The following is a 12997-nucleotide window of genomic DNA, read 5'->3' on the forward strand; positions in this document are numbered from 1 at the left end:
GATGACACTGTACACTGATATAACTTACAGTAAAACTCAAACACAAATTGCTGTTGGCTGCCCATGGATTTACAAAGCCAAAAATATAAACCGCTGCGATTAGGAAGGCAGCACACAAAGTTTATAGGCATATATTCCGTTTGCTTTCTCTGTAAAACTGCCCAATAAGTAGGCTTGCTTTCTGTGGATTGCCAAATCCTTTGCTCCTTTCCAGACACAACATTTCTATACCAAAAATTCTTACGATTTGGAATCAATACCTTACGTACACGATTGTTAAGTTTTAATGTTACCATTTGCAATGTAGATTCTTTCCCTCTTCACTCTTTTGCTATCAATCCTATCAACCATTATAATGTTTTTTTTTTTTCCCAGAAAATTTTTCTATCACAAAAAAGTTCTCCGGCCAGGCTTTATTTTCCTTTCTTTTTAAGTATAACTAGTGAGAGAAATTTGAATTGAGATTCCTCTCCATGAGCTGAATTGAATAATATCAATAAACTATAGAACTTTTTATTTTTATTTTCGGGAATTACATATAAGGGTGGAGTTAACATCATGTTTCATATATATATATATATATATATATATTGATAGGAAACTGAAACTACATTAATTAGGAAATATAAATAACATCATGGACAAGAGCTTGTTCAAGAAAACAATGACTATTTTCAATCTAAACAAAAAAATCATCAATGTCAAAAACATGTTTTGCTAACAAATAAGTAGGCATATTGCCTTGCCTATAGACATGGAAGAACTCAACACCTGCAAGGATGAAACTATAGCCAAAATGGCCCAATACTACCTTCAGCCAAAATTATTAGTATTCTACCACTGTTAAGAAATATTTAGTAATGTACCACCTTTTTTTTAATGTGAAACTCGAGTTTAACGTAAAACTCCATCTCCATAAACTTGAGTTATATAGAAATATACCATGGTGGCACCCGCTAATGTGAATCATTTGAATTAAAAAATGCTACGCAGAACTCGATTTTCTAGAACTTTAGTTCCTTGTGATATAAAACTCAAGCTCAATGATCTCAAGTAATGAATAAATTTTACTATGCTTGTAATCCTCAGATGGGCTATCTTGCAACCAAAGTATTTTATACAAAATATTCAGGAGAAACAAACCCAACACAGTTCAGTACATGGGTGATCCCATCCTTCCTCAAAATCTCGTGGATCTTTGTAATAGCATCACTTCCCAAGTGAAAGAATGGAACCAAAATTAATATTGAAGCAAAAAGAAGAGAGTGAGTTACCTCTCCAACCGAAAGCAAGAACGAAGGAAGGAAGTGTTGGGATTTGTGGAGCCTAGTTTTGTTTGATCTGGTTTGACGACTTGACCCGATCCGAATAATATTGCGTGGTTTTTAATGGAAGATTTACTGAAGCCAGAGCGCTCATGGACAAGCCTCTAGGGGTTTGGGGGCAACGCCTCTGGGGTCCGAGGGCGTTGCCCCTGAGAAAATTTTTTTGACCCGTTTAGCCCATTGTGGAACCGCCTTTTGTAATTAGGGTTTTTTAGTGTGGAGTCAGTTGCCGTGTTTCATATATAGAGAAAATATTGTAGCTGCATGTAGTATTGTATTCTTCCCTGAAAATAATGAAATCCCTGCAACTCCGTGAACGTAGATAAATTGTCGAACCACGTAAATATTGTCTTGTGCATGTGATTGTTTTTTTTTTTTGCGTGTGTTTTCTCTATTTTTTTTGTTTCTCACAGGTTGGAAATTCGGCCTAATTCCCTACTGGAAGGGCTGAAATTTGGTTGAGAGAGAAGAGAAGAGAAGAGAAGAAGAGAGTGTCAGACTCAAAGATAACAATAGAGACAAGTCATATAAAAAAGTAGGACACGTGAAGAGTATATGATCCAGCTTATAAAGTTTTCATCATATGAACAAGAGTCATATTAGGCGGCTAGTTTGTGGGCCATCAACTAAAGTATATGGCCACCTTATAAAGTAGATCTTTAAGTCCATAGTACAAAGATCTCCGGTTTTTAAACTCAAGTTCTATGTTAAATTTTCCACACAGCTCAATTTTCACCCACTCAAGTTCCGAGTGAACTTTTTTAATTAAAAAATGCCAAATTAGTAGGTATCACTGTGACCCATTTTTAAGTAACTTGATTTTTTAGCATTTGAGTTATATGTAAAACTCGAGTTTTACGAACTCGAGTTTTACGAAGTGATAAATCGCTAAATATTTCTCAAACAGTAGTAAAATACTAATAATTTTGGCCAAATGCATGAAATTATGCCATATTATAAGATAGGACTTAGAAGCCACCAAGGTGGGTGTAGGACTACGCTCCGTGAAAGATTTAGAGATATTCAAATGATCTCTCTAAAATAAACTCCTCTATTAATATGAAATATGACATTATCTCTAACTCTTTAACCATTTTTTTTTAATCTACATGGAATTACATGTGTCATCTTAGTTGGCATGAAAATAATATTATATTTTGACCGTTAGATATGTCAACATTTTTCATCGGTAGGAACAATTTTTAACATAATACCAAAAGATTAGGGATTAAATTGACAAATTTGAAAGATCATAAACTAAATTGACAAACAATTTAAAAGTTAGGAACCTAGTATGAAACATGATATAAAGTCTAGATATATATAATATATATTTAATGTCTAGTCTAGCAAGCATTTTTTTTATTTTTTGAATTTCACATTCCCTTTTTTCTCACTTAACAATAAATCCAAAAATTAAATGATATGGATAATTACACTTTACCCACCTGTGGTTTGCCTCTAATTTGATGTGCCTACCCGTGGTTTAAATTTTGACACTTTACCCACTTGTAATTCCCACAGTTACTGTGCCGTAACCCACCTCTCCCTCAGCCGTTACTCTAACACAAAATATGTCAAAAACAAAAGCCCAAACAGATCAAAAAAGTTAGGGTTTTTGTCTTCAGCCGTTACACTAAAAAAATAAAATGGGTATCTATCTTCTTGTTTCCTTTGAATTTATCAATCAAAGCTTAGAGGACAAATGAAGATGAGGGTATTTTTCTATCTTCTTGTTTCCTTTGAATTTATCAATCAAATGGGTATTTGTCAAATTTTTTTCTCTGTTTTAATTTAATTAAAATTTTATAATTAAAAAACATTTCTTAATGTTCTTCAACTTGTTCTTCATTTTACAACTGGTCCTTCGAATTCTTCATGTTCTTCTCCAAATTCTAACATAATCAACACCAAATTCTCAGCAAATCAAACCCATAAACCTAGTAAACAAACCAACTCAGATCAAACCCAGATCAAGAAACCAATCACAACAAACCCAGAAAAACACAATCAAACCCAGACCAACACAATCAAACCCAGATCCCACCACCACCCCACCACCCCGCCGACCAAACCAAAGATCCACCCCACTGATTAGTCACCAAACCCACCGATCAATCAACAAACCCATGCCAACAAAGTAACCAAACCCACTACCACCATCGTTGATCAAAAAAGAGAGACGAAGAGGGATTTCGCAATCATCAACGAACCGGGCGAAGGCCAAGATCAAGCTCCATTTTGGCCGAGGCGGAGGCTGAGATTGAGCTCCATTCTCTCTAAACCACCGCCGGCCCTCTTCCTGGATCTGCTCCAAACCGCCGAGACGGAGGCTGAGACCAACGGATGCAAGAACGAAGGAAATCAGATGAACCCACAACCAAAACCACAAAAAAAAAAAAAAAAAAAATGAAACCCATGAAGCAAGAACGAATGAAAATGAAACACATCGCTGTGGTGGCCGATGTCCTCCTTAACTCCACCATCAGAGAGAGAGAGCAAAGAGATGAGAGAGAGAATGTTGTAGAAGAATAGGTGAGAGGAAAGAGACATGTAGAGAAGGAAAATATGATATTTATAGTAGTTGACTTAGGTTTGATTTTTCTGAGCATATGTTCTCATAGAAGTTCTTAAGCAATCAAAAGTCTTAACTTTTTGATTTGTTTGGGTTTTTGTTTTTTACATATTCTGTGTTAGAGTAACGGCTGAGGGAGAGGTGGGTTACGGCACAATAACAGTGGGAATCACAGGTGGGTAAAGTATCAAAATTAAAACCATGGATAAGCACATTAAATTAGAGGCAAACCACAGGTGAATAAAGTGTAATTATCCCTAAATGATAATAGGTTCAAAAAAGGAAAGAAAGAAATCAAAATAAATTTTAGAATGTGATTTTTCAAATGAATCAAATCCTTAGTTCTAATTTCACTAAAAATAAATAAAAAGATAAATCCTTAATTTCGACTAGATGAGATTGGAAAGCCTAAAGACCATTTACAGTTAAAACAGTTATCTCCAACAGAGAATCATCCACAACTAACTTAAACAAGTCTCTTCTCAACCTCTGACTCTGATACTCATACTGATCCATGAATTCCACAATATACACCACACCACCATCCCACCCATCTTCACTCTTCCCAAACATCACACTCTGCAAAACCATCAAACACTTGAAGCAAGTCCATGCCCATATGATCAAAACCGCTCAAATCCACGACCCTCTGGCTGCTGCCGAAGTTCTCAGATTCTCTGCTCTTTCGAATCACCGTGATATCCACTACGCACACAAGGTATTCGACCAAATGCACCAACCAAATTGCTTTTCTTGGAACACTATAATCAGAGCTCTTGCTGAGAGCAATGACGATGGTAAACCACTGGCTGCCTTGTTGTTGTTCTTTCAAATGGTTTGTGATGCTTCTGTGGAACCCAATCAGTTTACGTTTCCTTCTGTGTTGAAAGCCTGTGCCCAAACGTCGAGGCTTAAAGAAGGGATGCAAGTTCATGGGTTGGTTGTGAAGTATGGACTGGATAGTGATGAGTTTGTAGTTAGCAATCTTGTTAGGATGTATGTGATGTGTGGGGTTATGAAGGATGCCCATTTGTTGTTTATAAGGAATTTGATTGAATTTGATGAAGGGGATGAAGTTGTGAGGAATAATAAAAAAAAGGAAGAGGGTAATGTAGTTTTATGGAACGTAATGGTTGATGGGTATGTGAGACTTGGGGAGTTTGGTGCTGCTAGGGAATTGTTTGATAGCATGCCTCAAAGAAGTGTAGTGTCATGGAATGTGATGATATCTGGGTATGCTCAAAATGGTTTATTTAAGGAGGCAATAGAGATGTTTCGTGAGATGCAGATAGGAGATGTGTGCCCAAATTACGTGACTTTGGTTAGTGTTCTGCCAGCAATTTCACGTTTCGGGGCGCTTGAATTGGGGAAATGGGTACATTTGTATGCAGAGAAGAATGGGATTGAAATTGATGATGTTCTTGGTTCTGCTTTGGTTGATATGTATTCTAAGTGCGGGAGCATTGAGAAGGCACTTCAAGTTTTTGAGAGATTGCCAAGAAAGAATGCAATCACTTGGAGCACAATAATTGGTGGACTTGCAATGCATGGTCGAGCAAACGATGCACTTGATTATTTTTCAAGGATGGAAAGATTTGGAGTGACACCTAGTGATGTTACTTATATTGGTGTGTTGAGTGCATTTAGCCATGCTGGTTTGGTGGACGAGGGGCGATCTTTTTTCAGCCACATGGTTAAGGCAGTTGGCTTTGAACCCAGAATTGAACATTATGGGTGTATGGTTGATCTATTAGGTCGTGCTGGACATTTAGAAGAAGCTGAAGAGCTTATCTTAAACATGCCAATCGAGCCAGATGATGTGATCTGGAAAGCCTTACTTGGTGCTTGTAAGATTCATGGTAACATAGAAATGGGCAGACGAGTTGCAAAGGTTTTGATGGATATGGTTCCTCATGATAGCGGGTCTTATGTGGCTCTCTCAAATATGTATGCGTCTTCAGGAAATTGGGAGGCAGTTGCAGATGTGAGGTTGATGATGAAGGAGATGGACATAAGGAAAGACCCTGGATGCAGTTGGATAGAGCTTGACGGAGAAATTCATGAGTTTCTAGTAGACGATGACTCCCATTCTAGAGCCAAAGAAATCCATTCAATGTTGGATGAAATTGCCAACCAATTAAGGTTGATAGGCCATAGGCCAGACACCTCACAAGTCTTGCTCAACTTGGATGAAGAAGAAAAAGAAAGTGCCTTGCAATATCATAGTGAGAAGATTGCAGTTGCCTTTGGCTTAATCTGTACAAGTCCTCATACACCACTTTGGATTGTGAAGAACCTACGTATATGTGAAGATTGTCACTCCTCAATGAAACTAATCTCAAAAATTTACAAACGTAAGATAATCATACGTGACCGGAAGCGCTTTCACCATTTTGAGCATGGGTCTTGTTCATGTAAGGATTACTGGTAATAACTCAATTATATGTACATAGTTGGCGGTCTCGACTCTCTGGTGCAACCGTATACACAATTGATTCAAAATATTTTAGAAAATTACATAGTCATACCAATTGTATCCAATGTCTTATTTCTTCAAAACAGAGCCTTGCTTGTATCCATTTGGTGGATGTATGTCTATTAGCATTGGCATCGGGGGTGTAAAACTCTCCAAATTGCTATTTTATATTCTTAGAAGCCCAAAACATGCTTTTTTCCGGGCTGCTATTGCTAATACATTTTAGCAACTATGAACACTGTAGCATGGTTGTAAAACAAAATTATTTTATTTTATTTGGTTTGTTTCAAAGGAAGAGATAGAAAAGTAGTGAAAGAGAAAGAAAGAGTTGGGGAGGAAGAGAGAGAAATGAATAAATAAATGAATAGGGTTGAAAAATAAGAATTGGAATGTTGAGTGAGTTGTAAAATTGGATTGTAAAATATATAAAATAACTTTTGTGTGTGTATAATAGGTATTTTTTTAGATACCTAGATGCAAATGGGCAAGTTTGCATTGCACTAGTTGGAACTTGGAAGCTTTGTATATGAGGTGACACACAAGTAATTGCAACCTTAAAAAAAAAAAAAAAAAAAAGGTAATTGGAAATAATATCATCTTAAAGATGTTCTCCTCTCATCTAATTGTTTTTTTTTTAAGTACCTCTCATCTAATTGTGAATCCTTGACTTGAATTAACTCAATTCTATGTTGAGAAATGGACCGGTGCTTACTTGGTGGTTTTAGACATAATATAAAGTTTGTTAAAGCTAATAGTAGAGTTACAAGCCCTGATCCATTTCAAAACCTCACAAAAGAGAGATTAATTACACATATACTTTTTTTTTTTTTTTTGAGAAGCAATTTTTTTTTTAATGATCGCAAACGTAACCATTAATTTTAATGATCACTTGCATAACTATTAACAATACTAGGTTGTAACTTGTGAATAGGCATGGAAACACAATAATAATAATAATAATAATAATTATTATTATTATTATTATTATTATTATTATTATTGTGGGGTGAAAGGCCAGGAAGCCCATATCTAAGTATATGTTGGGCCAAGGGTCCAATCCGAGGAAGAACTCCTCCTCAAATAGGCAAGGCCAAGGACGAAGGGAATGATCTGCCATTAAAAGCGACATTCCGGACAGTTCCATGGAAGATGATAAGTATTAAGAAAGAACAGGACAAAGGAAGGTATAGAAATATCTAAGAGAAAGCTGCTACTATTGCATTAAATGCTCCGCAACTAACTGAACCGTGTTTTTCAGCCTTTACAACCACTCCCAAAGACTTTAGGGAGGGGCTGATGGGACAAGTATCAGCACTATCAATCTAAATTTACACGTGGATGGTAGAAATGAGAGGAAGATAGTATAAAATAAAGAAGAAAGGAAAAAAGAAGGGCCCGGAGCAATTTGGGTGGCTTGTAACAAAGTCTTAAAAACAATATTTAAGAATCAACCTCTTCGGGTAAAATCCAAAGATGTCTTTCCCTAGTAAACTTTTGTTATCTTTCTTTCTTTATCATCAAAACCTATTGGTTGATCATCTAATTCGCAAAAGTCCAGGTTTCCAACCCATTCTTTACAAATTCATTGTATTGGGCTCCTTAGACCAAGACTCCATACATTTTGGGTTTGGGTTTCAAATTATGACCCTACAATTATTATTATTATTATTATTATTATTATTATTATTATTATTATTATTCAAAGGATCTAAACTCAGTTATAATAATATTGTTCAGAACTTTGAAGTTGAATATAATCAAAATTCCATGACTTTTTTAGTTTAAAGAATTGTATATCTACACATACAAAAGAGAGAAGACAAATCCTTATGATGTTAATAAAAAATAAAACTTAGAACTCTTGTGATTGTGATTATTCTATCAGTTGCTGCAATAAACAATACTATAAGCTGTTAATAAACAGTGAATAAAATTACGAGAGCAAAAAAAAAACCAAAAAAATACAAAAATAGTGTTTTTACAATACTATATTCAATTTCTAAGCAAATATTTTAATTTTATAATATATTCAAAGCACATATAGGATACAAACAAATGTGAAATGAAATTTTAGTGCTACAATATAAAATCTATATGACTAAAATGAGTGTAAATACCTTTAAATTTCTAGCTGAAAAAGAAAAACTATAGAAAACTATCATTCGCATATCATCATATTTCATATTTTTCTTTCCATTTTTTTATTATTATAAAACATTGTTTGTTTGTTTTGCTGACATTGTCGACAATTTTTATCCACATTCTAGTTCCAATGAAATAAAAATCTCATAAAAGAAGAGTACAGTGTAAATCAATTTTGTGAAACAAAAATCAAAAGAGAAAAAAAGCAAAATTAGACTTGTACCTTACAATATTAAAAAAAGGAGCTAATATATTCAAACCGTTTTATATTTTTTTTCTTTTTTAGAAACAAACCATTTTGTACTTAGTTTCCCAGATATGAAATATAATGTGTATATATATATATATATATATATATTTTTTTTTTTTTTTTGAGAAACGAAATATCATGTATATTAATAGAAAAATTATTACAAATTATATATGAAATACTTATCTTAACAGCTAAGCAAAGCATGTCTTAAAAAAAAAAACTAGAAGGCTAAAATATTTATCCATTCAACTATTTACCGATTGTAACGAATAACTACGTAGGAGGAGAACAACACAGCAAGGATTCAAAGAGAGGCCGACAATTTATACCCTTGTAAAAAGTCCAATAAATATGAATTACAATAAAAGTAAAAATCTTCCTGTACATGAAACGTAAAGTATTAGGGAGCATTTGGCATGCCGACAATTTATAACCTTGTAAAAAGTCCAATAAATATGAATTACAATAAAAGTAAAAAACTTCCTGTACATGAAACATAAAGTATTAGGGAGCATTTGGCATGAAAGAATGAATGCTTTCGCTTTTGGTAAACTCCTGTTTTGGTCTAATCTGCTACCCTTAAAGCATGTTATTTTCTTGGAGCATCATATCATATCATAGCCTCCTCTTTTGATCAACTGCTGTTTTGGTCTCATCTGCTACGTACCTTCGAAGCATGTACTATGTAATGTTATTATTCAACGTCCTGGTGGAATAATAAGAACTATTAGAGTCTAAATGCTCTTGGTTTATGATTATTGTGTCTCCTTGGTGTTTTACATTTTGGCAATTACGTCTCTTTTGGTTTTCACACTTTGGCACAAAAATTTAAAAAGTTAGATAATTAGATAAGTACGACAAATTAAACTTAGTCCACATGTGAAATCCAATTGAGAAACTAATTGGATTATCTCATATATTTAGCTTTTATATATATATATACTAGAATATAACACATGCAAATGCATGAATACATTTGAATTTAAACACGGTTTTTATTATAAAATTATAAATAATTAATCAAATTATTTTAAAAAATAGCATTTAACACATGTGTACGTATAGATACATTTAAAATTAAACACAACTTTTATCATAAAAATATAAATAATTATTCAAATTATTTTTTTAAAGTAATTGTAATTAGTCACATATTAAAAATTTTACCTAAATTTAATACTGCTTATGATCATTTTTTTTCTAATTTTTAATAAGATAAAATGTGTGGTGATTTTTATTAGTATATGTGATTGGGTTTTTTTTTTTAATTTTTTTTATAGAAATAGATTTTTAGTATTTTGCACTCATTAACTCATTTGGCACAAAAATTAAAAAACTTAAGTAGACACATGGCACAAACTTAAGTGAATAATTATGATGTGATCCTCACATAAATATAGACACATGACGTAAAATTATATTTTAATTTCAAATTTTAATTAAATTTTCTCTGAATTTTACTTATTAATATATATATATATATATATATAGATTAGTTAATCGGTTTTTAGAGGTACTTCTACTAATAAGCAAAGGGATCCAGAGGTCAAATTATTTACATAGTAATTTATGATCATCCATATCATAAGTAGGTAGTAAAATTTGAAAATAAGTATATAATAAACTCAATAATCTAACTAGATTTGTAATATTCCTGTACTAAATGTCGTTTTAAACCAACAAAAAAAGAAGTTAGACCAAGTGTAGCTCTAGCTCCTATCTGGTCAATGGACACGTAAGCCAAGTACATGTAGGAGCAATGAATTGGAATTGCACTGGGCATGTTCAATCTCCAATTAGAATTTAATTTATTACTGAAGAGGGTAGTGAGGGAAAATGCATCTTGTGTTTTTACTGCATGCAGAAGGACACTCAAAACAAATGGGCCTCATCATTGTTGTGAGGCCCATATGTTGTGAGTGTCCCTTTTCATGCAAAGAGACGTGATTCCTTTTTGTAGCGAGGTGTTTGGAGATGACTATAACTTTTACTGTTTGATAACAAAAGAAAGAAAGATATAATTCACAAATTCTAAATGGCAACACAACTTAATCTATTGGCTTCGGCTTATTATGGGAAATGTAGGACTCAAATATGGGTTAACAGTACATGCATACAACAATAGAGTGACTTTGTTGCCGACATCAGTGTAGACACCCCATTTTACAATTTAAATTTAACCAACATTCAAGGATAAAGCAGTAATTTTGTACCAAGGGCATGATCGAAATTTCAATAATTAGATCTTCAGATTTGTGATACAAAACAAATCTTGATGCTCTAACGGTCACAATAGTATGTCATGAGCCTTAATTGGACCACTTGATCAAAAGTTATCATACAAAAAATTTTCAATGATCGTGGCTCACCTACACAATGGGCCCTAATCACGTCTTATTTTAAACACTAAATTTTGATTGGTTCCAACAAGAATTAATTTAACATTAATTAAGTGTAAATTTTGATTGGATTTCATTTCATTTTATTATTTTTTTAAAAATAATAAAAAGAGTTTTCCTTTATGGCATTTTATCAGCTCTTTTGAAAAATAGGTTAGACAAAGAAAAAGATACATTCTATGAAAATTTTCAAAAAATAACAGAAAAATGCTCAAAAAAAAATGTTACTATTTTCAGCAGCAACTTAAAAACATTGAAATTTGATTTCCTCTATTTCTAGAAAAGTTATAGAAAATTAAATTTCCTTTCAAAAGACACTAATCCTGAATCAATTGAAATTTTGAGCAGAAATTTATAGCCAAAACACCAAACAAGTGCAGAAGATAACACAAGTTTAGCATCATCTTCAACTTCCTTTCAAATTTCAAATAGGGATCAACACCAAATCTATTCCAGCTTATCTAATAGGCTTATCTCCTCCCTTAGCTTCAGAAGAAAGCTTTTGAAAAACAAGTTGGATTGAGAAAAAGATACATTTTATGAAAATTTTCAAAAAATAGAAAAAGCTCAAAAAACATTACTATTTCAGCAGCAAATTAAATCGCATTTTTGGCCTAGAAAACATTGAAATTTGGTTTTCTCTATATCTGGAAAAGTTGTAGAGAATTAAATTTCCTTTCAGAAAATATCAATTCCAAATCAATTGGAATTTTGAGCAGAAAGTTTTAGCTAAAACACCAAACAAGTGCAGAAGATAACACAAGTTCAGCATCATCTTCAACTTCCTTTCAAATTTCAAATGGGGTTCAACACCAAATTTGTTCCAGCTTATATAATAGGCTTATCTCCTCCCTTAGCTTCAGAAGAAAGCTAACAACTTAGCTTTAAAGCTAAGCCATCCCTTCCCCTATAATAAAGAAGACGTCTTCCATTTCTAGCACCCATATTCCCTCTGGAGAGCTAGGTAGAAAGAAGAAAAGAATAGTTGTTGTGCAACCATTGTTCTTGCTTTGGTTGTAGTTTAGCACTTCCTTGCTTTCTCTCTAGCCCTTTAAGTGATCACTTCCCCCTTTAATTTTTGCTCTATGCTAGTAAGTAGTTAATTATGTTCCTTAAATTTTTGCACTAGTTTATTATCCCTTATATTTCTTGCTATCTCTTTAGTCTTTCAAAAAAATTAAGATTCATTATAATTTGTCTCAAATTGCCGGTTTGCTTTCCTCTATGTTCTCATAAAATATATGTAAATTTTGATTAAGTTTTTTTTTCATTACTTGGTTTCTTTCTTTTTAATCTTGTTTATATAATGTATCATATTAATAAACTATATGTGCTATCACATGTATATAAACTATATGTATTGCATTGACTTGAGTTTTTGATCTCATACATTTTTTATATTCGGCCTTTAGTTTGATATTCATGCTTAAATGTTGAGTTTTCTTAAACCTTTGGTTTGTTATCCTATGCCTAAGTTTCATTTTCCTCCAACATGCTTAAACTCTTGTTTGCTATCACATGCTTGATTTTCACATGCTTGATTTTCCTTCTAACATGTTTAAACTTTTGTTTTCTGCCACATGCTTGATTTTCTTTTTTCCTCCAACATGCTCAAATGTTAGTTCTTCATCACATACTAAATACTCGACTTCCTTTTGTATGCCAATCCTTGATCTTTCCTCGATATGTTGAATTTGTTCTTATAACACATGCTGTTTTTTTTTAACAAATATGTATATTGAATTGGTTTCTTGTAATATAATGCATTTTCACATGAAATTAATGTAATAAGATTCCCTAATCCCATGACACATGACATTCAAATTT

At 33.0% G+C, this 12997-nt stretch overlaps 2 protein-coding genes across 2 annotated transcripts in view; one reads left to right on the top strand and one right to left on the bottom strand.

Moving 5' to 3' along the window:
* Window positions 1-47, bottom strand: part of LOC126698738 (alcohol dehydrogenase-like) — an 80194-nt gene extending 80147 nt beyond the window's left edge. The window contains exon 1 of the mRNA XM_050396154.1: window positions 29-47. The gene's annotated coding sequence lies outside the window, so the exon portion shown is untranslated. The remainder of the gene's footprint in view (window positions 1-28) is intronic.
* Window positions 1-6629, top strand: part of LOC126698735 (pentatricopeptide repeat-containing protein At5g48910-like) — a 52761-nt gene extending 46132 nt beyond the window's left edge. The window contains exon 2 of the mRNA XM_050396152.1: window positions 4388-6629. Within this exon, the coding sequence (XP_050252109.1) occupies window positions 4415-6331 (1917 nt within the window). The 5' untranslated portion in view covers window positions 4388-4414 and the 3' untranslated portion in view covers window positions 6332-6629. The remainder of the gene's footprint in view (window positions 1-4387) is intronic.
* The last annotated feature ends 6368 nt before the right edge of the window (window positions 6630-12997 follow it).

This window comes from Quercus robur, chromosome 9 (genome assembly GCF_932294415.1).
Source record: "Quercus robur chromosome 9, dhQueRobu3.1, whole genome shotgun sequence".
NCBI classification, from domain to species: Eukaryota; Viridiplantae; Streptophyta; class Magnoliopsida; order Fagales; family Fagaceae; genus Quercus; species Quercus robur.